At 48.9% G+C, this 22,318-nt stretch overlaps 1 protein-coding gene across 2 annotated transcripts in view; it reads left to right on the forward strand.

Moving 5' to 3' along the window:
• Window positions 1-22,318, forward strand: part of FAM135B (family with sequence similarity 135 member B) — a 294,798-nt gene that overhangs the window by 247,446 nt on the left and 25,034 nt on the right. For both annotated transcript variants that reach the window (XM_036893581.2, XM_036893582.2), the window contains exons 8-11: window positions 5,912-6,065; window positions 8,086-8,135; window positions 17,521-17,676; window positions 18,434-18,507. In XM_036893581.2, the coding sequence (XP_036749476.2) occupies window positions 5,912-6,065; window positions 8,086-8,135; window positions 17,521-17,676; window positions 18,434-18,507 (434 nt within the window). The remainder of the gene's footprint in view (window positions 1-5,911; window positions 6,066-8,085; window positions 8,136-17,520; window positions 17,677-18,433; window positions 18,508-22,318) is intronic.

Here is a 22,318-nt window from a genome sequence, read left to right on the forward strand (position 1 = left end):
TCGGTGAGAGGATGATGGGGGTGACGTCGTCATATTAAGTCATATTAATATGAAATCACATTGTGATTTCTGTATTTTAACTACTTTTGGTAAGAAATAGTAGTAGTTGAACTCACAGCTAGTCACCACGACCCTGTGTTAAGGGACAAAATTCAGAAACTGCTGACTAAGATAACAGCAATGTATTGCTAACGAAGATAAATGATCAAAAACTACTTAAAATTGTTTTTCTGGATTACATCTAGTTAGTTGCAAAGCTGTGGCTAGGCACAAGGGGGTTTTGATTTCCTTTGTAAATTATGTAGCTGTTTTCCTTTTTAACGTTGGGCCCCAATGTGGGTTAGAAACTGAACTTTTCTGCTTCCTGGGTGTATGAATGCAGGATATTAAAGCTTCTGAAGGTCAATTCCAAGAGGAAGCTGAGCCTTGAGACGAAGAGTGAGTGGCTTCCGGCACCCGACCAAGCCTGAATTGTTGATCCACCATTTGTTTGCCATGTGGCTTGTAAACATTATTTCCCATTCTGGGTTCAGCGTGCCAGTCTGTAAAACAGGGAATAGGTAATTGTACTTATTTCATGGGGTTGACGTACGCATTAAATGATTAATACACATAAAGCACTTAAATAATGCCTGACATTTAATGGAGTCAAGTAATAAATGCTAGCAATTTATTAAGGCTGCTATAGTTATTATTTTCTTATTGGTTAAACATGAGATAATAATGAAAAACTGACTAAATCACCAAAAAAAGGAATCCAGGGGCCAAAAAATAGTACCAAACACAGCAGGTATAAAATGAACAGTAGCTACTGTTAAAAGAACTCTAGATTTTGAGATCCGATAGAGCTTGCATTCCTTTTTCAAATAAACATCCAGAATAATAGAAACCAGTTCTCCATGTATGCGCTCTCCCACAATTGTAACACAAAAGGTGTACTGATGTGTCTATCCAAAAAGACATCTTGTCTTATGGGTATGTTTGAGTTAAATGAAAAGTTATCCATGTTCACCACATGCCAGGTAAAATCAGATTTTGTACATATTTCATATGGAGTATAAATAAGTATATTGATATAGGGCATAAACATCTATGGCATGATTATTGTGGCAGTGTAGCAAATCCACACCCAAATGCCCAAACTGTAGAGCCCCAGTTCTAAAGTGGGGGCTAAGGGTGGTTTGGACCTTCGTCCAAGGCTGTGTTAATCAGGTCTCTGTTGTCTGTGGAGACTGCTAGAGGATGCTACAATCCATCTATCTATCTATCTATCCATTCATTCATTCATTCATTCATTCATTCATTCATTCCATTGTTTATGGAATCATTGAATTTCCATGTGCCAGGTGTTGCAGGCTAAAAGACAAGTAACTCGTGGTTTCTACCCCCGTGGTATTCAGGGAGGGTTGGAGAGAGACATCGAGAACTCACTGTGGTCTAATGAGGTATGTGCAGGGGACCTGAGAGGAGAGAGTGGTTGAGAAGTTCCACAGAGGTCATGACATTCCACCTGAGTCTCGGTGGTGAGTTTTGGGCAGCAGGGTGACAGGCTGTTAAAAGAAGAAAGGCAAGCAGAGCTCTGGAGTGAAACGAGAGGTTGCACATGGGCCTGCGACTGTGGTCAGGGCTTATGGCCTTGAACACCACGCTAAGGAATGTGATCTTCATCTTTAGACAGTGGGCAACACTGTAAACCAATTTGCACACACTAGTGCTGCAGATAGAAGGTTAAGAACTGAGCAGTGAGGCCCATGAGCAGGCTGTTTTAATAATTAAAGGGAGCGATGCAGATGACTCAAACTGGGGCAGAAACAACAGCATTTGAAGAGTAGAATCTTCAAGATTTCCTAAGAGTAGAATCCTTCAAGATTCTAGGTGAGACAGAAATCTGAAGTCTAGGAGATCTCCCTGGCTTTCTTCAGTGTTGGGCAGAGGGGGTCCATTAACAAAGACCAGGGGGAGAGAAGGATCCTGTAAGTAGGACAGTCATAAGCTCCTTTTTAGATGCTTTTGCAACTATAGGCAAGCCATCCAAACAGCAGTTTGGAATGGATCAAGAGCCCAGGGCAGGAATTAGATGCAGAGATGGAGATTCAAGAGGTGTTTATAGGAAGGTCTGAGTTGATAGCAAGCTTAGCTGTCTCTGTTAGGGAACACATGAAGTGAAAAGCAAAACTTCCTAACTATCGCTAGTAAGGCCTTGATACGAACCAGGCGCTCTGCTAAGCACTTTGACGTTATCATCCCCCTTCCCACATTAGGGAACTGACACTTCAGCTGTTAGGGGCCAGCTCAGTCACACCATCAGCGAGGGGCCCCTCACGAACAGGTGCAGGCCTGTTTGACTCCAGATGTTTTAATCAAACCCAGCAGGGCCCCCAAAGGATTTCAACTCGGGTAAAATCCAGTTTTAGGTTTCCAGGTGGGTCACTGTCGATGTCTGAGCTGCATCATCCATAGACATGTTCCTGGAGGTTGTCAACGAGTGCGACCTGCATAAACACAGTCCCTCTCCGTGCACCCCAACATTACCCTGAGACATTGCCTAAATCCGAATTTTACCTGATAGCCGTGTTTAATTCTTATCAGCACCCCTAAAGGGCCATGTCATGGCTATGCCCTCGTTACACCTGATGTGCCTGTTGTGGGGTGGGCCCTGGGCCAGAGCCTCCCACTGGGGGTTCACACAAGGCCTGGCATTCTGTTTGCCCTGCACTGATTCCTGTGTATTATTTAGGGTTCCCATTGCAGACGGTTGGAAGGGGGTTATGCTAAAATGTACTTTCTCTGGGGTGGGGAGGGTGTGCAAGCCTTTTCCGTCCACTTTATCCAGTCCTGGTGAAGGTGTCGTGCTCTTCCACACTGGCTCTTATTAGTAGGCCCGGAGGGCCAGCCAATGGGATTTTCTACAGCATATCGTCCACTTCCAAAAACTCGTGCTATTGAGTAATTTATGGAGAACAGGGTTTGTTTCGTTTCGTTCTGTTTTTGATAGTCTTAAGCCATATTGTATTTTCACAATTTCTCTTTGGATTAACGTTTTGACTCCCTATCGTCTCAGTGATCATACTGAATCAGCCTTTAGAAGATTCCCCAGTTTTCCTTGCGTCTCTCTTGAAAAAAATCGATATGATGTTGCGATCTAGTCTTCAAAGTCGAACTTAGTAACAGTTTTCATAGATCCCTTGCTCTCTGAAATGGGTTCTGGAGCATTTTCTGAAGGAGGCACTGGTGGTAAGAAAATGCCGTTGTGAGCAGGTAGCAAGGGGAGGAGAAGGGGCGTTGGGGGCTTGAGGCACAGACTGGGGACCCAGCCGCGGAACCCGATGCCCTTGCTGCTTCCGGCTGCTTCCATTTCTGCTGAATCACGGCCAACAGAGGCGCTGCAGGGCCTGACTCGATGCCTCAGTCAAAGCAGACGGCCCTTGCCGGCATCTGCCCTCTGCCAAGCATGGATGCCAGGGACACACGTGGCTTAGGATGGCCTCCATTTAGCACCTGAGCTTGAGAATCATTTCTTCTGCAAGTAAAACAGTGACCTTGCACAAGTCATTCGATTCTTTGAGCCACCATCTTTCATATCTGAAATAGGAATTGGAGATCCTGTCACTGATTGTTTGGTCTTATCAGAACTGTGGGGGTGACAAATGGTACAAGCAAGGAACAGAGAAATGTCCAGAGCATTTGCCAACCTGTGAATATGTCTGTGTATGTTTTCAGGACATATGTACATATATTAAATGTACATAATACACATATGCACATATTCACATGGAAGTATTCTAGAAGTAAGTATCCATAAGAAATTTTTGGGCTCTGGAGAATGAGGCACTTTATACTGTGTTTCCTTTGGTAATATTGATATTTTTACCATATCTATATTCTAATTTTGAAAATCAAAATTAGATTATCTGCCTTGTATGGTACTTGTTAAGGATCAGATGAGATAAAGTATAAAAGAGTATCCAGATGCCTCATAAACAGTGGGTTCCTCTTGTCTCATAGACCCGGGGAGTCCAGCTTACACTCTGGGCCATGCACAAGCTCTGCTAGTCTTTCCACAGCTATACGGACTTCTGATTTTAACACAGTAGGAGAGATGAGACGTGGAAGTGCAGGGGTGACCCGTGTGCCTGGTGCACATGAGCACAGGTGTTCTAGCTGGCTGAACTTGCTGCTTATGAAATGGAAATGTCTTTTGGTTCCAAACCTTGTTGAATGTCTCTTGTAAGTTCAAATCAGAAGGGATCTGGTGACCTCGTAATGCAAAGCCAGGCTTCCTCTGAGGCCCTGGGGTATAGAGGGAGCTGTGGGGAGGATTCCTTCCATATATTTTATGGCGCCCTGTCCACATGCCCACTCCAGCCCTGAGTCACTCCTTCCTCAGACTGCTGGGGATGTTGGTGGCCAAAGGCAACTGGCCAAGCCCATTTCTGGAGATTGCCCTGTCTGATAGGGTTGATGATCAAAGTCACACCTCCTCCCCAAGGGTGACCCACACCTGGTAATGGGCAATGCATGGGTCCAAAAACCCAAGGCCAGACAGCTCAGCAGGTCTGGAGCTCCCAGTGGGACCCACTGAGGCTTCTGTTGTCCCTCCATGAGGGGACAGTGCAGCTCCTCCCCCTGCCCCATCCTGCTCTCCTGAGAGTGCACCCCTTGACCTTCTGGTCGGCATAGTTCTATCTCAGAGGCTTTTTCCCGGGAACTAACCTGACAGCATCTCAGAGCTGGGTACAGCAGACCTGATGCTTCCACGCAGGTTCCTTGATTTGTAGCAACTTGCCTCACATGCGAGCCCATCACGACGCAGACATCAGAGTGAGTATAGCCACTGTCACCACCTGCCACTGTGGCGCCGTGGGGAGTGCGGGTGAAGTGCAGGTGGCTGCTGACCCCCATCAGACCTGTCCTGCTCACACTGGACCCACCCAATCCTCTTAGGTGGCATCAAGGAAAAAGGGGGCCAAATGAGGAGGCTGCCCCAGCTCCCACATACCAGCCAACTCACAAAAGCCAAGAGGGTAGAATTCCACCATCTCCCTCCTGGACTGTCTTCCAGAAGGATGGGCAAGGCAGTGCAGGCTCAGGAAGAGCCATTTGCTTCCTCGGTTCACGTCCACGTGAGCTGTGGATGGAAAGGCCACTCTTACATCCCTGCAACTACTCCGCGTCCCTTTCTGTGGCCAAGCCCCCCCCAGGATGCCTATCTCTGCATCCCCCCCAGACGTGTGCCCCAAGATGTCCTTGTCTCTTGAGTTTGCAGGAAGTCACAACTGTCCTGTTTCTTCTTTTTCAACATGCCTTGGGCTCAAGTAAATTTCAGACTTTGCCATCATTTCCTCATCGGATGGACCACATTTGTGTAATTCTTCCAGTTTAATGCATCCTAGATCCACAAACAAAACACAACATACAGGGCATTCTGACACCGCCTGATCAGAGCCTCTTATTTCCACACTGATGATTTACCCTCACTTCTTGTTTTACAGAGATGCATTCTTCTCCTTTTCAGCCCTGTGTGCTCCTGACTCACCTACTGCGAGGGTGGGTCATTCTAAATTCCTCATCTCCCCGTGCACAGGAGCCCACCTGTGCCCATGTCTTCTGTAGTGTACCCTGCCCCCGCGAGGGGGTGGCGTTGGAGCAGGTCCCGTTTTCACAGACCCATGTGGCCTGCCCATTGTCCCTATCATCATCATCATCTTTTATTAGTACCACTATCACTGCTGATGTGTCTGTTTTAATCTGAACAGCATGATAGTCTAGAGGCTTGGCGGATTCTGTGTTTTCCCCACAGAGAGACAGGGAGGAGACTCAAGCACTCTCTTTTCCTGGCCTCTTGAACCACCGCCCAGTTTTCCCCAGGACCAGCATGCAGCCCTCAGCTGCTGTTCCGCTTCCCCCACAGGGGAGCTTCTACGTGCCGTCAGAGAACTGCATGCAGCGGGCCTACAAGTGGCACCGGGAGCTGTGTGCCCTGCTCCTGCGCGCCCGCTGCGGGCTCCGCGCCCATTTCCTGAGCATCATGACGGACATCCCTGATGTGCCACGCGTGGAGCTGGGTAAGGCCAGGTGCAGAGACACGCTAACCCCGGCAGCCACCCTCCCCTTTGGGCTGGGGCCTGGGCACAGGCGGCGAGCTTCTGTAACCCCCACGGCAGTGCGCACTGGTCAGGTAGGGTTTTCTGCTCTCTCTGTCCTTGCAGCAGGACAGAACCCTGGGTGTGCGGATGTGGGAGGAAAAGGCAGGAGCACCTTGAGGCATTCCTCCTCCTTCCTTCACCCAGGCCTTTGTGGGACACCTACTACCCTCCTGGCATTGTTTGTACATTGTGCCAAGTGGCTAAGAGAAATTGCCTTTTCATAATTAGGCAGTAGTGACAGGATGGCAACTTAAAGGAGTGTAAAGCAATCCTAAGAAAGAACTACACATATACTTTTTAATCTGGATGGCTTGGCGGAACTCTCTTAGTAGCCATCATAATGATTTTCTGGGGATGCATTGCTTCTTGCACATCATCAGGCATCATGGAGACCATTGTGCCTGAATCCCTTTTGATTGACAGATGGTAGAACCAGAAAGAAGCTCAGAGAGGTGAAATGACTACTTAGGGCCACACAGTAATGCGTGGGGCAGAGATCCTGCAGTGACTCTGAGGCCAGGTCCTTTATATCATGTCACACTCATTTAAATGGGCCATGTTGTGATTCTGCTCAGCTTTCTCCAATGAAGCCCCTTTGCTAAAACTGACTCCTTCAGCCTGGTTTTCAAGGTCAATAAGATTCCTGCTGGGTACCTCCACTTCCCTACCTGTCCCCCTAGACCTTGCCTGCTGAATTAATTGTGTCTTGGGCAGTATTTCTGGCCTTGTACTTTGTCCATTATTGCACTGAACACACCTTGTAACAATGGTTTATTCCCCAGTAGACCTGGGGTCTCTGAGAGCAGGTGTCCCTCAGGGCGCTGGCGTGTGGTGTCTGGCACGTGATGTGAAGGAGCAGGTGAGGCCTCACTGGTGACGGCTTGGGTTGTGGGGACATCTTACCCTCTCGCTCTATCGGCTCCAACACCCTGGGCAAGTCAGACACTACTCTGAATCACCCAAGAGTGAAGCTGATTTTTTTTTCATACTCGAGTGTTCTGCATGCAGTAAAGACACGTATAGAATCAGAGCCAGTCTCATAGCTCAGAGACAATGGCGATTGTGCAATAGTGGTTGACTTCTTGCTTTAACTTTTTCTTACCCAAAGGAACTGAATTTGTGTTTATTCATTCACTATCATATTTTCATTGAGAACCTGCTACATTCCAGACACCAAGGGCACAGCCAAGATCAATATGACAAAAGCCACTAGGCCTGGTGGGGTTCACAGCTGCCAGGTGGATAAGTTGTCTCCTTGCAAGGCACTGAGGGATTGATTGCATCCACTCACCAGGGGGAACAAAGCTTTAAGTAGAGCCACACCGTGGCCAAGTGCAAACCACTGACCAGAGCATCGCAGAGCCAGGGGAGAGTTCCAGCACAGGCACTGTGGGCTTCAAACCACTAATGGCAGGAGGCTGATCCCAGCTGGCGAGATCACAGGCTCCCCTGCTGGGGGCCTGGAAGATGGTGAACATCAGTATCAGCTTCTGCAGGCTCTGCCCTGCTACTCCACTCCTGCAGACTTCCTCACATTCACCTATGTGATGGAGGTACAAATCCAGGCCCCACATGCACCACACCCACGTGTGATGTGTGCACCTGCATGTGTGTACCTGCAAAATGTGGGATCACTGACCTGCGCTAGGCTCTCTTTGAATGGGGACAGGGGAGCATCTGTTTCTCAGAAAAGCATCCATGAGACGATGTTGACCTCTGTCTAGTGTGAAGTCACCTGGCTCCAAATCAGGTTTATCCTCTTTATAAACATGACCTTTTTAGGCCATGGAATGGAGAGAAGGAGGGTTCTCGGGCGCTGTGTTTCCTTCTGTTACATTATGTTAATTTGAAAACTATGCTTCTTTCACACAGTTAGCAACGGCTGCATTTCCGTGTGTGTCCATCTAATTGTACGTGTTTTTTTCTCTTTTCTTCCTAGAGTCCCTTGCTGTTGAAGAAACACTCTCCCAGCTGTGCTCAGAGCTACAGGTAATTAGAGCACTGACTTCTTGGGCCTGACTGTCAGTAGTTATGCAGGGCAAACATAGCTGTGTGTTGGTGTAGAAATCAGAGAAGGAAGGACAGGACTTAGGGCCTTATTCTAGATCTTAAACTGAAGAAATACTCTTCCATCCCATTACCTGAATCACTAAGTGTCTACTAGATGCCTGTTGTGTGCTTAGCTCTGTGTGAGATATTTTGGAAAAAAACAACAGGTTACAGGTCTCTGTCCCTGGAACTCACACTGAATTTATTTATTTGTCCAGTACCCATACATTTAACAAACATCTATTGACTGTGACCATGTGCTGCTCACAGAGGGTGGTAGAGACCTAGCAGCTGTGGTCACACAGCCTCAGATACGGCAGAAAGCCAGCATCAATGATGGTGATGACGATGAATCCGGTATGTGCATTTGCCGAAATTCGTCAAGCATGTATTAAGAATATGTGCTCAATGAATACCTGGCAAGCGCATGTTATTGTTATTTACGTCACGTTGTGTTGGATGGTCTGGGTGGGTACTGTCGTTCTTACATGACAAGAGGCAAATTAAGGTGGAAGAAAGCGTGGTAGCCCAGGGTTGGTGACACAGCTCATCAATGCCAGAAGCTGGACTCATTGCAGATTGACATCTCTGTCTTCTAAATCAGTGTTTCTCAACCCTCACTGCACAGTAGAAACACATTTAGAATTGTAAAGATGTACCTTTGCCTAGGTTCCATCCAAACTGGTGGAAACAGAATCCCTGGCAATGGAGCTTAGGTATTTGTATTTTTATTAAAACAGCCTCAGCTCAATCAAAACCACACCAAGATATCATTTCACACCTGTTAGAATGGCTGTAAAAAAAACCCACAAGAGATAACAAGTGCCGGAGAGGAGGCAGAGAAAGGGAGCCCGTGTGCACTGCTGGTGGGAATGTGAACCGGTGCCGCCACTGTGGGAAGCAGTATGGACGGTCCTCAAAAAGTTAAACCTAGAACTATCAGATGATCCAGCAATGTCACTTCTGGACATGGACCCAAAGGAAGTGCAACAGGATTTTGAGGAGATAACTATACCCCCATGTTAACTGCAGCATTATTTACAGTAGCCAAGAGATGGAAACCACTTGAGTGTCCACTGGCAGATGAATGGATAAGGAAAATGTGGTATATACACTGGAATATTATTCAGCCATAAAGAGGAAGGAAATCCTGCCAATCTGTAACAATAGGCTTGAATCTTAGGGCATTGTGCTAAGTGAAATAAGTCAGAGAAAGACAAGTGCTATATGATCTCACTTACATGTGGGATATATTCGTAGAAACAGAGAACAGATTGGTGGTGGCTAGAGGCAGGGGATGGGGATGGGAGAAATGGAGGAAGGGGGTCAAAAGGTACAGACTTCCAGTTATAAAACAAGTAAGTCATGGGATGTAAAGTACAGCATGGTGACTGTAGTACTGTACTTGAAAGTTACCAAGAGTAAAATCGTAAAAGTTCTCATCACAGGAAAAAAATTATTACTGTATGAGATGATGGATGTGTTAATGAACCTTCTTACAGAAATCATTTTGCAATATATACATGTACCAAATCAGTATATTGCCAGTGTTATATGTCAATTATATCTCAATAAAACTGCAAGAAAAACATTAGAAATAAAAAGCTCCCCCGATGGGTATAATGTGCGGCCAGAGATGAGAAGCCCTGCTTTAGATCATGTCATCAAGTCAGCAGAGTGAAATGTCACTGTGAATGGCCAGCAGGCTCCTGTGAGAAGGCAGAACAGACATGGGCGTTGGGTAGGGGTTGGGGCCCTTACGTATCAGTCTGAGGAGGAAGTACAACTTGATATGAGCCTATAGGAAGGGACTTACCTGTAGGGATAATTGGGAGTCACATTGCAGGCACTGCTCATCGTAAAAAGGGGGACAACGGGCAACACGAGTTACACGAAGTCCATTTGTAGAGTGCATAGGGGGGCGATGAGGCTGGCAGAGGACAGGATTTCCAGGCGGGAGCTTGTACTCTCTAAGGCTCTGCTGCCCTGGAAAGGGCCCTAGGCTCCACAGCCACATGGCCCGGGTGCACACCCAGGCTCCAGATCTTCTGCCTGGCAGCTGCATGATCCGGGATGGGCGTTAGGGCCTTGCGTTGCTTCTCCATGTGCTATGGTTGTTGTGAAGGCACCACAGAGAGCTCCCGAGAGGACCTGCCAAGTGCCCAGCTCCCTGGGTCTGCTCTGCAGGGCTGGCCTCTCCTTCTGGACCTGCTTTAGGCTCTGTCCCCACTCCCCCAAGCCTGGGCAGAGGAATGGGCAGAAGGAGGCGCAGCTCAGCCTGCCAAGAAGAAACCATTGTAAACCGTTGAAAATTTAGATTTAGGAATTTAAAAAAATGCACATGGTTAGCTTCAAATTCACAATTCACAAGGTTGGCCTGAGGAGCAGATTTGCAGCTGCATGTCACCCCTGCCCCAATCCTTCCTGCCAGGACCAGCAGGGAGACAAGGTGAGGCGTCAGAGATGGGACGTCTTGTGGGCTCCCTGCGGCTGCTGTGCCTGTTCGGAAGCTTCCCTCCCAGAGCCGGGCTCATGGCTGCACCGCCAGCAAGGGCACGGGAGCTGGCAGGGGCTCTCAGCCAGGCACGCAGCTAGTGCTTTGCCACGAGTCCCCTCTGACCTCCCTGTGACCACGGGCTTTACTGAAGCGCTTGGTCAGGGATACCCAGTGTGTGGTACAGGGGAAGGGGGTGCACTCCTGTGCCACACAGCACCAAGTCCACTGCCTCTGTGCCCACGGCACGGCGAATGGCAGAGGCTGTTGCCCATCTTCTCCTTATCACTGGTGGGGGGGGCGGGGGCTGTGCTAGTGGTGGGCAATCATGGCACACTGTGGAAGTAGTCACATCAGAGTCAGGGGGACCTGCTAAATGCATGGCTTCAGGCATGTCGCTTAATCTTTATGGACTTCTCTTTTCCTATCTAAAATGGGAATAAAGCGACTTGGTTTTTATCAACCTCTTTTTCTCTCAGCCCGTAGGCATGCACACTGGCTACCTGCCTGCTGCTGTTTTATATGCATTGTGTGCATTTTCTCATTTAATCTGTAGAGCAGTTGTACAGGGTAAGTAGTTGTTCCGTGCTTGGGTAACCAAGATTCAGGGCTCTCTGCTCACGAAGGCTGAGTCTCTGGCCCGGAGTCCCAGCACTGGCAGAACAGGGGCAGAAGCTGGTCCTGGTGGCACCAGGCCCTCCGTCCCCACCAAGATGCTGTCCCAGGGAGCAGATTCGGGCAGAGAACAGAAGTGAGGTCTGTGCCGTGGATGCAGAACGTGCTAACCTCCCTGTCTGGTGCAGTCACCCTTGGGCTCTGGCTTGTCGCTTCCCTTGTGGTGAAGTGGGTTCTGGTGCTGCCCAGGACCAGGCAGGGACAATGGTGAAAAGGCCAAGTTCCTTTTGTCTTTGTGGCCACAAAGGATCAGTGTTCTCCTGGGACTGCATTTTTGGTCTATTGGTGCAGGAGAGTTGTGATTCATTTCAGGAACATTATGTGTGTCCCCACTACTCACCAGGCCCTGCATTAGGTCCTAGGGACTCAGCGGTGAACCCCCTCCCTTGGGGGCACAGTCTGGCGAGGTGACTTGTTCAACTCTTGAGCCGAGGGGTCCAGAAGGGTTCCTGGTAATGCTGGAATGCATGGGTGCAGCAGTGAATGGCAATGCCACAATGCCACATGCTACTAAAGGTGAGGAAGTGAGTGATGCTGGAGCAGTTAATGCCGCACATCGCAAAGGAGGTGGGCTCAGTGTGCGCCTTCACTGATTCAGCACCCTGTGGGTGCGCCGCGCTGCCGCGGATCAAGCGGAGAGCGGCGGTTAGAGACGGCCAGGGCGCAGACTCGCCCCCTCGCCGTGGTTTCCCGGGACGAAATGCGCGCACGCGTGCACACCGCCCCACCGCCACTGGGCCTCCTGTCTTGACGGGCCCCGTGGACAGGGACGCGGGCGCTGCAGATGTGGACACGGATCCGTGCGTGGCTGGAGCCCAGGAGGACGTGTCGCTGAGGGTCTGGAGGCTGCGCTGGAGCCAAGCCCCTGGGGACGGGGAGGGTGGGTGGCGGAGCCCGGCCTTCTGCACAAGGGCAGGCCTAGCGTCGGAGGCGCGGGCGCGGCGCAAAGCTGTGCTCGCGGACCGGGGAGCGGGGCTCCGAGAGGACGCAGCAGCGGGCGGCGTAGTTCCTCGGGGGAGCCCGGGCCAACCAAGAGACCTGCACGCGGGGCTGAGACTAACCCCGCAGGTCGTGGAAGCTCCTTGGGGGCTGTGCGGAAAAGGCGAGAGAGAGGGAACATCTCGGCCGGAGAGGGCTGTTAGTCGCATTTTTTCAGTAAAAACAATGCCAATGCCAACCGCCGCGTACCGGATGCTGGTTTCCCACCGCGGTGCGCGCGCCCTGCCCTACAGCGGCCCAGCCAGGGCAGGGGGGGCGCCCCCCTCGGGTATCCCATTCATTTTCCCACAAGTGGACATGGGAGCGTGGCTTCCTTAAAGTGCCTGAACCCCTGCGGGTGGGCCCGGGCCAAGCCCAGGGCGGCCTGCCAGCCGCTGCCTTACTGACGCATCTGGTCCCTGCAGTGGCTCAGGTGAGAACGGGCTGCCGAAGAGTCTTATCAGCTCAGCGTCTCAAGAGCCAGCGGAGCGCCAGGCCCCAAGCTGCAGGGCGTTGGTTTTGAGTGACTGCTTTGCTGCGGGCTCAGTTTTGTACCAAGCAGCCAAATTAGCTGGCTGCCGCCGGGAGGGGTAGGGAGAGCCGGGTGGCATCGGCTTACTTCGGGGTTTTTAAAGGCTGGCCCGTTGCTGGGAGTGGGAGAAACAATCCCCGCCCCACCACCCTCACGCCTCGGCCCCCAGAGCCGTTCGAGGAAGAACAGCGCCACCTAGTGGCCAACCACTCAAGGTCGCGAATGCTTGCGTCTGTGCGCTGGACGGCGTGGTGGGATGGGATGGGCATGGAAACAGTTTCGGGTTTAAGACAATTTGGAAACATGGACCTCTACAGTAAAGGTGCAGTTCCTATGTGTGTTTACTCCATGCGAATCTCATGAACATTTATTAAGCGCTTACTAAGTGCCAGCCACTTTGCTAATGTGTTAAGAATACAAAGATAGACCTTTCCAGGACTAACAGCTTCATGTGACAGGACTTGCTCACATACAGGCAGCAGCTGCGGTAGGGCCAGGGCTGGGTGTGCGACTAGGGGACACGCCTGGCTCTTTGTGAGGTTAGCAGTGAAGGAGCCAGAGTGTGCCAGGCGGCAGGGAGGGAATGTCCTCACAACCCAGGGTAAGAATCCACTGGCCAGAAGCACTGGGGGTGCTTGGGGTCCCCGCGATGGGTGTAGCATGGAATATAATGAAGCTGGTTGTGGGAGAGCTGCATCAGAGGGTAAGGATCCTGCTGTGCAGCCTGATTAGGAAAGAACAGCTGATGGAAAGGTTCTAATGAGATTCCACCATGTGCTTTGGATAACCAACAGGTTCAACACATGCTGAGTACCAGAAAGCAATCACCAATCTTTAAAAATTCAGCAAGAGAGGGTTTCCTGTCATACAAAAGATTCCTTCCTGATTGCCCCATGAACTTCTGGGAGATCCCAGATTGTCAGACAGCCGTTCTTTGAGCTGCACGTTCCTAGCAGGAAACACTAAAAACAAGTTATCAGGCTTAAATGAACAGCTACCAATGGGCAGCCTGGTGTTTGCTTGTTTTGTTTACTTCCTTTTTTTTCTAATTGCCTTGCCAGAGTGTTTTTAATTATTTCACTTAAGCTTAAAAACATATTTGTGAGGTGTTTCAAGACAATGATCCTGTTGATAAAGATATTACATGCTTTCTCATTGAATCCTTATTTCGGTCTTGGGATGTAGGTTTTATTAGCCTTGTTTCTTAGCAGAAGAAACTAAAGCTTTAGAAAATGACTGTCCCCTGGGATCACCGCGACCTCTTTCTTCCTGGCCAGCCACAGTCCCCAGTACCATTATTTTTCAGCAGGAGGGCACCGCACAGCCTTGATTATTTAGAGTGTTCCAACATAGCCAGGGAGTGAGAGAGCTCAGCCCGAGGCAACTCCTTTGAGTAACATCCATTTCTGTGTTTCATTGTAGAATTTCTGACTTCCATGTGCATATGAATTATCTGGGAATTTGTTAAAATGCAGATTCTGATTGGATCTGGGGCGGGGCAGGAGAGTCTGCATTTCTGACATCTTCCCGGGAGGTGACAGTGCTGCCAGGCATTCCAGACCTGAGCGTCTATGTGCGGGAACTCCACTAGAGGTGCCCTTCTCACTCACATCCAGGTGGCATGTAGCTGCCTCCTTGCCCCCCACTACTATGCTGGGCACAGAGTCTGACTCCTCAGCCTGGGCTTCCCTCCCGCATTGTGACCCTCCCACGCTTCAGGGCCCAGCTGCGTTCCAGAGCACCCCTTCTGAGGACCCAGGCTTTGACAGCAGGGCCTGACTTGTCTTCAAGGTGCCCTGGCCTTGAATGTGGAGGCACGAGGGCCTGGGGGGACTTGGACCTATTAAACAGGATTATCTGATGCCAGGGCCCAATTCTGTAACCATGAGGCCCGTGATGGCAGGGAACCTGGCTAGTCCAGGGAATGTAGGGAGGCTTTTCTGTATCCTGAGGATGTGGGCATAATCCCCAGGAAGGCTTCTGAGATCCTTCTATGCACCCAGTGAACATCTCTTTCACAGAACTTTGTAGGCTAAATAAATAGCCATAACTGAGCCACCTGCATCTACCAGGACCTGATGTATTTATCTTTGGTGCAACACACCACAGCACGTAACAGACACTCCATGATCTCCATGGGGGTGGGGGGTGGGGGTGAGCAAGAGAGCGTGGTCAGAGCCTGGATGAAGACCGTGGGGGCAGCAAGTGTGAGCAGCTGCGCGTCTTCAGGCAGCTTCACCAGATCGCCTCCTTGTCGGCATGGAGGGCCTCTCCTTGGTCTTGCCTGAGAAGCCCCTCCCTGAATGTCACCTGTGACTGCCTAGACCCAGGCATCTCTGAGAGGGGAAGTCCTCTTGTGGCTTAATTAGAAGCTTCCTTAACCTTATCTGGAGCCATTTCTGTAATCAACTAGGGGAAAAATTAATTCTCCCAAAGACACATTTAAATGGTAGCTTTCCTTTTTCTCATTTGCACTCTAGTGGCTGAGCTCAGAAGTAGTGCCACACTTCCTGTTGCCACTGTAGTGGAGGGGTGAGCTGTGGGTGGCCGAGTAAGAAGCCCAGGAAGGGGAGTCCAATCACTGAGGCATTGATGCAAAGTCACGGGTATATTCCATAAAGACTCACTAAATCCCCACTATCCATCAGCCACTGTGTGTAGTTACTAGGAATACTGAGAAGTCTAAAGCTCAAAATGCAGGCCACGGAGGGTTATACAGCAGGTAAAACAAGCAACACATGGTCAGAGTGTCTATGCAAGGTCAAGTAGACATCAAGGGAGGGGAGCTAGGCTTACCCTTGGAGCATAGACGTTCCTAAAGAGTCACCAGAAACAAAGGGGACTGTGGTGACTGCTTACACAACCAGCTGGTGGAGGACAGACAAGTCCGAAGTGCCGAAGAGAGGGAGAAGGGCAGTTGGATGGAGCAAGGGGAAGGCATTCCAGGGAGAACGTACAGCCTGGTCAAGGGCCTGCATTTGGTAATAGCTGTGTGTGATCTGACCACTGTAGGCAGGTTAGTGTGGCCAGGCAGTGGGCGTGTGCTGGGCCAGAAGGGAGGGTAGGCGAGGTCCTCAGGGACAAAAGGGTGCTGCGTGCTATGCAGGCATGTGGCGCTACTAGCGAGAGTAACTGGTTGGAGAATCTAATGACAAGCCACTGTGGTCCATCCAGGAGCCTCACCGTCCAGCCTGGACGTCTTCCAGTGGCTGACCTTGTCCCGCACTCACCCCACCCAATCTTTACTTTTCTGCCTCCTAAAACCCTTGGTCATGGATGGGACTAAACCAAGAGTAGACATTCCCTGTTTGACCTCTGCCTCCCAATGGAGCCGGTGCTGGAAATAATGCCTCCATCAGAAGAAAGTAAGAGCCATTCTCTCATTTTGGACTTTTTTAGTTTGTGTTGTCATCAAAGACTGACCTTTCCTCTTGGAAGAAGGAGCTCAGAGAGGCTACAGTTGAATGATGCCCTGTATCTGAAAGCTGGTCATTAATTATAAAGCAATTTACCCAAGTATGAAAAGCCTTACTGGGTGCCAAAGTCCTCCCTCCCCCACTTTTTACTCTCAGATGCCACACTCCACCCAACATGCCTTCGTCTAGTACCAGCCTGTAGTGCAAGAATAGCAAAAGGGCCATCCAGGGTTTCAAGCTGGCTTTGCACTTAGTCTCTCTGCACTGTCACATCCAGTGAGTGGTTATTTGCTTTGCATACCCACTTTGCAGATGTAGACACTTTGGCACAGGGCAAAGGAGGATAGAGACGGGTATGAAATGGCTCTGCTGTTGAGTCCCTGCTGCAGCTTCCATGACAGAGAGATTCCCACCACTCTTAACAGTTCAGCCCCCTTCCTATGCCCTCCTCTGAGTGAGGCTCCCCACAGGGGAGAGCCTTTGTGCTTGTCTTTGTGTCCCCATTTATTCTAAACGCGTGCCCGGGGCAGGCAAGATGCACGTGAAGTGCTTGGTGAAGCCGGTTCTCTGACAACTGGCTCCCTGCTTCTCGGCAGAGACCTCTCTTCCCACCCCCAGAGTTAAAGTGTTCCCAAGCAGACGATCTCCTAGTTCTAAACTGGTCCCCCAAAGGCTCCAGGCCCCGTCTAGGCTGGCTTCTTCAAGTTTCAGGTGAGGCAACCTGGAGTCCTCCTCAAGAAATTCAGAGTGATGAGGGCAGGATGGCGGCAGGGCGCCACGTGGAAACCACTGGCCATGTGCTCGGCGGCTGTAAGGACCGTCGTTTCTCAGAAGGTGCTTTACGTCACCTGCTGTGTGAGGACAGCTTGGTGAGACAGCTTTGTGGTCAGACAGCCCTGCAGCGGAGTCCCAGCTCTGTGACCTTGGGCCCGCTATTTAATCCCTCTGACCCTCATTTTACTTTTCCTGAAAAATGACTACCAAAGGGTAATTATAGGGGTTAAATGGGGAGCACATATAAAAATGCCTGGTCTTCTACCTGCTGAGTGGTAGATAATAATAAGTTGAAGTATAGTGATTGCCGAGCCCTGAGTTCAGAATGGAATGGAATATAGACGAGTCCAGAGGAACGGGAGGCCCTCATTAGAGGCAGGGAGGTCAGTAAAGACTCCAGGACTGAGTCACTCCAAGGAGTAGGGGACCTTTACAACCACCTTTCTGCCTTTCCAGATGCTGAACAACCCAGAGAAGATAGCTGAGCAGATAAGTAAGGATCTCGCCTGGCTCGCCTCCCACCTGATGGCCCTGTGGACCCAGTTCCTAGATGCAGTGACTCTGCACTCGCAAGTGACCATGCATCTCACTCGGGAGCATCACACCTTGAGGGTAAGGTGTCCGAGGGCCCGAGTTCCCCAATCACACGCCAGCGATCTCTCCAGGAAGCTTTACGATAGTGGGCTCACTGGGCAGAATGAGATTGGCATCGGCTTCTACAGACCTGAGCTCATCATGGCTCCACGGTGGACTTGCAGTGAGACCTAACGCACTTTATTTAGCTTCTCCAATCCCTGCTGTACCAGTCATTAAACATCTCCGTTGGTGACCAGATGATAGCAGGGCCTATCCCTAGGGATATTACTAGAGCCTTTAAAGTGTTTTCAGATTGTTCCTGGCATCCTTGCCATCAGCTTGGGTTCAGTGAGTAGGTAGTAAGGCTTAATAAAAGATGCTGCAGTTCTCACGTACCGCAAGAGGACCACAGAGCTGAGTCCCCCACGTGCTTAGCGGGACACACGTGACAGCCTTTGCACATTCTTTTCCACCTGCATTTATTTCTGGTTCCTGTTTTCAGTGTTTTCCATTCTATAGTAGAAGAAATGAGACCTAAATACAAAATAATAGAAAGCAATTCAAGAGCAGATTCATAAACACACTTTAAACTGTGTCCAGAGACCAGGTTTGGGCAAAGAGCCATAAATGAGAGAGGGCAGGTGTGGGCAGGGTAGCAAGACTGCTGTTTCAGAACCTCAGCTCCCCTCCTGTTGGCACATGCCGTTTACCTCTGTGGGCCTCAGATTCCCTTTAAAAGGCAGAGTAGTGCCCTTCCATTGAGTTAAATTGTTGATGTCATTTAATTCCTCAGGTCCGAAGGTTTTCGGAGGCCTTCTTTTACATGGAGCACCAAAAACTCGCAGTGTTGACCTTTCAGGAAAATCTGTAAGTAGCCATTCGCATGCTCACAGCACACCCTAAAAGCAGCCACCCAGGACAACATTCTCGTTCAAAGTTATTTTTTTTCCCTTCATCTCCTCCTGGGAGGGAGAGACATCCGGCTACTTCTGCACACTCAGGCTGCATTTTCTCTGCGGGCCAAAAGAGTCAGACACATTGCAGAGGCGGGAGCTGGTGGGTGGCGGAGAAGGTCAGCAGCCAGAGTTTTCCTTTCTCGAGTGGCCTTCTGGCTCTGTAGTCAGAACCAAGGTGTCCGAGGTCCCTGAAGACATCTGCGCTGGGTCCTCTTGGCAAAATGAATCAGAAGCAGGTGGTCTAGCCACAAGTTGCATCAGAAAAAAATGCAGAATCCGCCTGAGGCCTTGCAGCCACTAGGAAAGGCCTTTAGCATAAGAATTAAGACTGAACTTCCTACTTAGGAGGACTGGTGAATGTCAACTTTGCCTTCCTCCAAAATGAATGAAAAAAATTAAAAAAATTCAAACACACTCTGAAAAGTCAGAGGACTGACAAAAGACGAGGTCATCCTTCCTCCCTGATTTCCCTGGTGAGTAAGAACAGCGTTTCCTCCGAAATGTGTTGGCCTTTGCTACACCAATCCAAGGGTTTCTTTTTGTTTCTGAATGATATGTTCTACTCAGAAAATAAATGTAGAGGCAGTAATGACAGATGGCACAGTAAACCCAGCAGGAGTAACACTTGAGATTCACCCATCCCTCAAGGCAGACCGGAAGACCTGTTTGCCCTCTGCTTTATATCCCTGTCTTCTCCCACACTCCTTTCTCTTCAGAATGCACAACATTCACAGTTTGCCTCATTGATCTGCAAGTAGCAGGGGCAGCCGAGGGACATACATCTGCATGTTAAAATACCCCGTCTAGAAATAGCTGGAGTCTTTCACCTACTCGTGTGTTCGTTCAGTCAGACCAGCTAGAGCTGGCGGACCCTGTTGTTTGAAACTAAAATCACAAGAGTTAATATGACAAATATAAACATGACTTTGAGGGCCACTGAGCAAAATACTGCACATCAGGGCTGCTGCCGACGGAGGTACCACACAGGTGAGCCTCAGATCGCCAGGCGCAGTTGGTTGTGTTCCCAGAAGCATAAGCACACAGGGAGGTGACAGATGCACAGGCAGCTACTCTCCTGGAAGAGTTTCATTGAAATGCCAACCATTTGCACAAAGTACAGATGCTGTAGCACTGGGCCAGCCTCTGTTCAGTTCCTCTTCCTCCATTTACTGGCAGTGGGTCCTTGAGAAAGTTATTTTCTGTTGCTATTGTTTTGTTCTTAACCTCACCTAGTCTTGGTTTCTTTAAAATGGGCACATAATAGTTGCAAGGACCAAATCAGACATCTGTACACATGGAACACACTGTGCAAGCCATGGACTCTGCTCAGAAAAGGTTAGGTGCTGACGGTGGGGTCACACAAGTGTTTATCAAACCTTGGATTGAGATAGTGAGCAGGTGTTGCTCATCTGGGAGCAGAGCTGGAGAGATAGAGTCTCTGCCACAGTGAGGCCATGCACTTCCATGACATATGGGACAGAAGCATCTTCCAAAATCAGGATGGACAACTGCTAAGATGATGTGGCCCTGGGGGAACTCATCTGTCAAGACCTATCTTGTTCAAGCTCACACTAGACTGTGTTTCTCCAACAGTAGGTCACAATCATGGTGTGGACTGCAAAATCAACCTAGTGGGTTGGGAACAGCACTCTTTAAATGAAATAGACCAGGCTAGGTAGGACAGGACAAGATCAAATGGGTAGTAGAAAGTGTTTCTGACACTTTTATTTTGGTGTGTGTTTCTGGGAGTGTGTGATTACACTGGATTGCCATGTGAAATGAAGACTACCTCTTGCCGTGGGTTGCAATGTTTTAAGTGTTTAAAAATGACTTGGCAAGAGTGTGTTTATTTCCCTCTTTTCTGTTTTATCAGCCTCTAGCCAGTGTTTTTCACACAGTAAGGAGGTGTTTGATGGAAGTTTGCTGAATGAATGTGGAAATGTTGATGAATATAAAGACCTATATGGATGATTTCATGTCCACAACAATGATAATTGAGCTATCACTCTGTCTTTTATGTTTTCTCTGGTAATAATCATAACGCTGATTATTTCCAAAAACCATTCATCTTACAAGATGCTGTGTATGTAGCATTGAACACAAGAGGTGCTTTACTTGCCCCTTGGTGCTTAGTCTATTGAGATGTCACTGGTGAGAAGCTGGACTACATGCTTTGCACGCACTGGCTTCTTTAATGTTTACATTAGCCCTGTGAGCTAGGGACTGTCATTATCCCCACTTTACAGAGGGAGAAACTGGGGAAACCTGGGATCAGAGAAATGAAGTCACTTATCATAGACCACACAGTGAGCAAGTGACACAAACAGGGCTGTTGGAGTCGAGACCCCACACTCCTAGCTTCCTTGCTGTGGCTCTGCTATATAATGTTGGGCCGTTATGCTAAAGGGTACCCCAGAGAAAAGTAAAATGTGGATTTCTCAGTATCTGTTGTAGAAGAAGCCATATGCTGTTGGACTGTACTCCAGACTCGACTGACATTGAAATAAACAGGTACTGGACCAGGTCCTGCTCGCTCCACACAGCACATCTCTAGAACTTTCTCAGCTTACTTCATTGAAACTTTATGCCCGTCGCTGAGCAGCTCCCCACTTCCCCCTCCCCAAGCCCCCAGTAAATCACCACTCCACTCTTTGCCCCTATGAATTCAGATAACTCCTTTAGATAACTCATGTAAGTGGAATTATGCAGTATCTATCCCTTTGTAGCTGGCTTATTTCATTTTGCAAACACTCCTAAGGTCCACCCACAGTGTTGCATAGTGCAGTTTCCTCCTTTTTAAAGGCTGAATAATATCCCACCGCACCACACTTTCTTTTCCTTGTCTGTGGGCATTTAGCTTGTTTCCGTGTCCTTGTGAATAGTGCTGCTGTGCACATGGAATGCTAATATATCTTAAAGATTCTGATTTCATCTCCTTTGGATAAATACCCAGAAGCAGGATTATATAGGCTTTTCTATTTTTAACTTCCTGAGAAACTTCCATACTCTTTTTCCACCATAGCTACACCATTTTCCATTCCTTCCAACAGTGTACAAGGGTTCCAACTTCTCCACATCCTTGCCAACATGTGTGTGTGTGTTTTAAAGTAGCCACCCTAAGGTGAGAGGTGATACCTCATCATGCATGTACCCTAAAAGGTTAGTCATTTGTTTTAACACATGCCAAGCACTGTTTTAGGTACTTGGTCAAATTCACAGAATCCTAATGCTCCAGAAACTACATTCCAGTCGGGGATAACTCCCTGCAGAAAATGACATACACCTGACTCACCAGGACTTATCCTGATGTATTATAATGACTTGATTGTCACCTGATTTATTCATGACTCTGAAACAGAATCAAGTTTCAGCCCTCTTGGTGTACACCCTAGACCGTCTACACCATTGTATGTACATTCGCATTCCAATAATATGTTTTTTTAATAAGCTAAAATGTTCCAGGTTCAGATGATGGCTAATAAATGAACTGATTGCAACAGACTTCCATTTAAATATTCAGAGAAAGGTTCAAAACGTTATGAAGTTGCAAAAGCCTTCAGGGCTTTGAGGAAGAGAATAAATTGCTTATCTTTTTCTTTCATAGGTTAAAACCCAATTGACAAATAAGGAAATGAAATATATATATTCCACATACATATGTAAAATATTGTGTATACACATGTGTTCATTTTCATTGTGTTTGTTACTGAGAATGCTGAGTC

The sequence above is a fragment of the Manis pentadactyla genome, chromosome 3 (assembly GCF_030020395.1).
Source record: "Manis pentadactyla isolate mManPen7 chromosome 3, mManPen7.hap1, whole genome shotgun sequence".
NCBI classification, from domain to species: Eukaryota; Metazoa; Chordata; class Mammalia; order Pholidota; family Manidae; genus Manis; species Manis pentadactyla.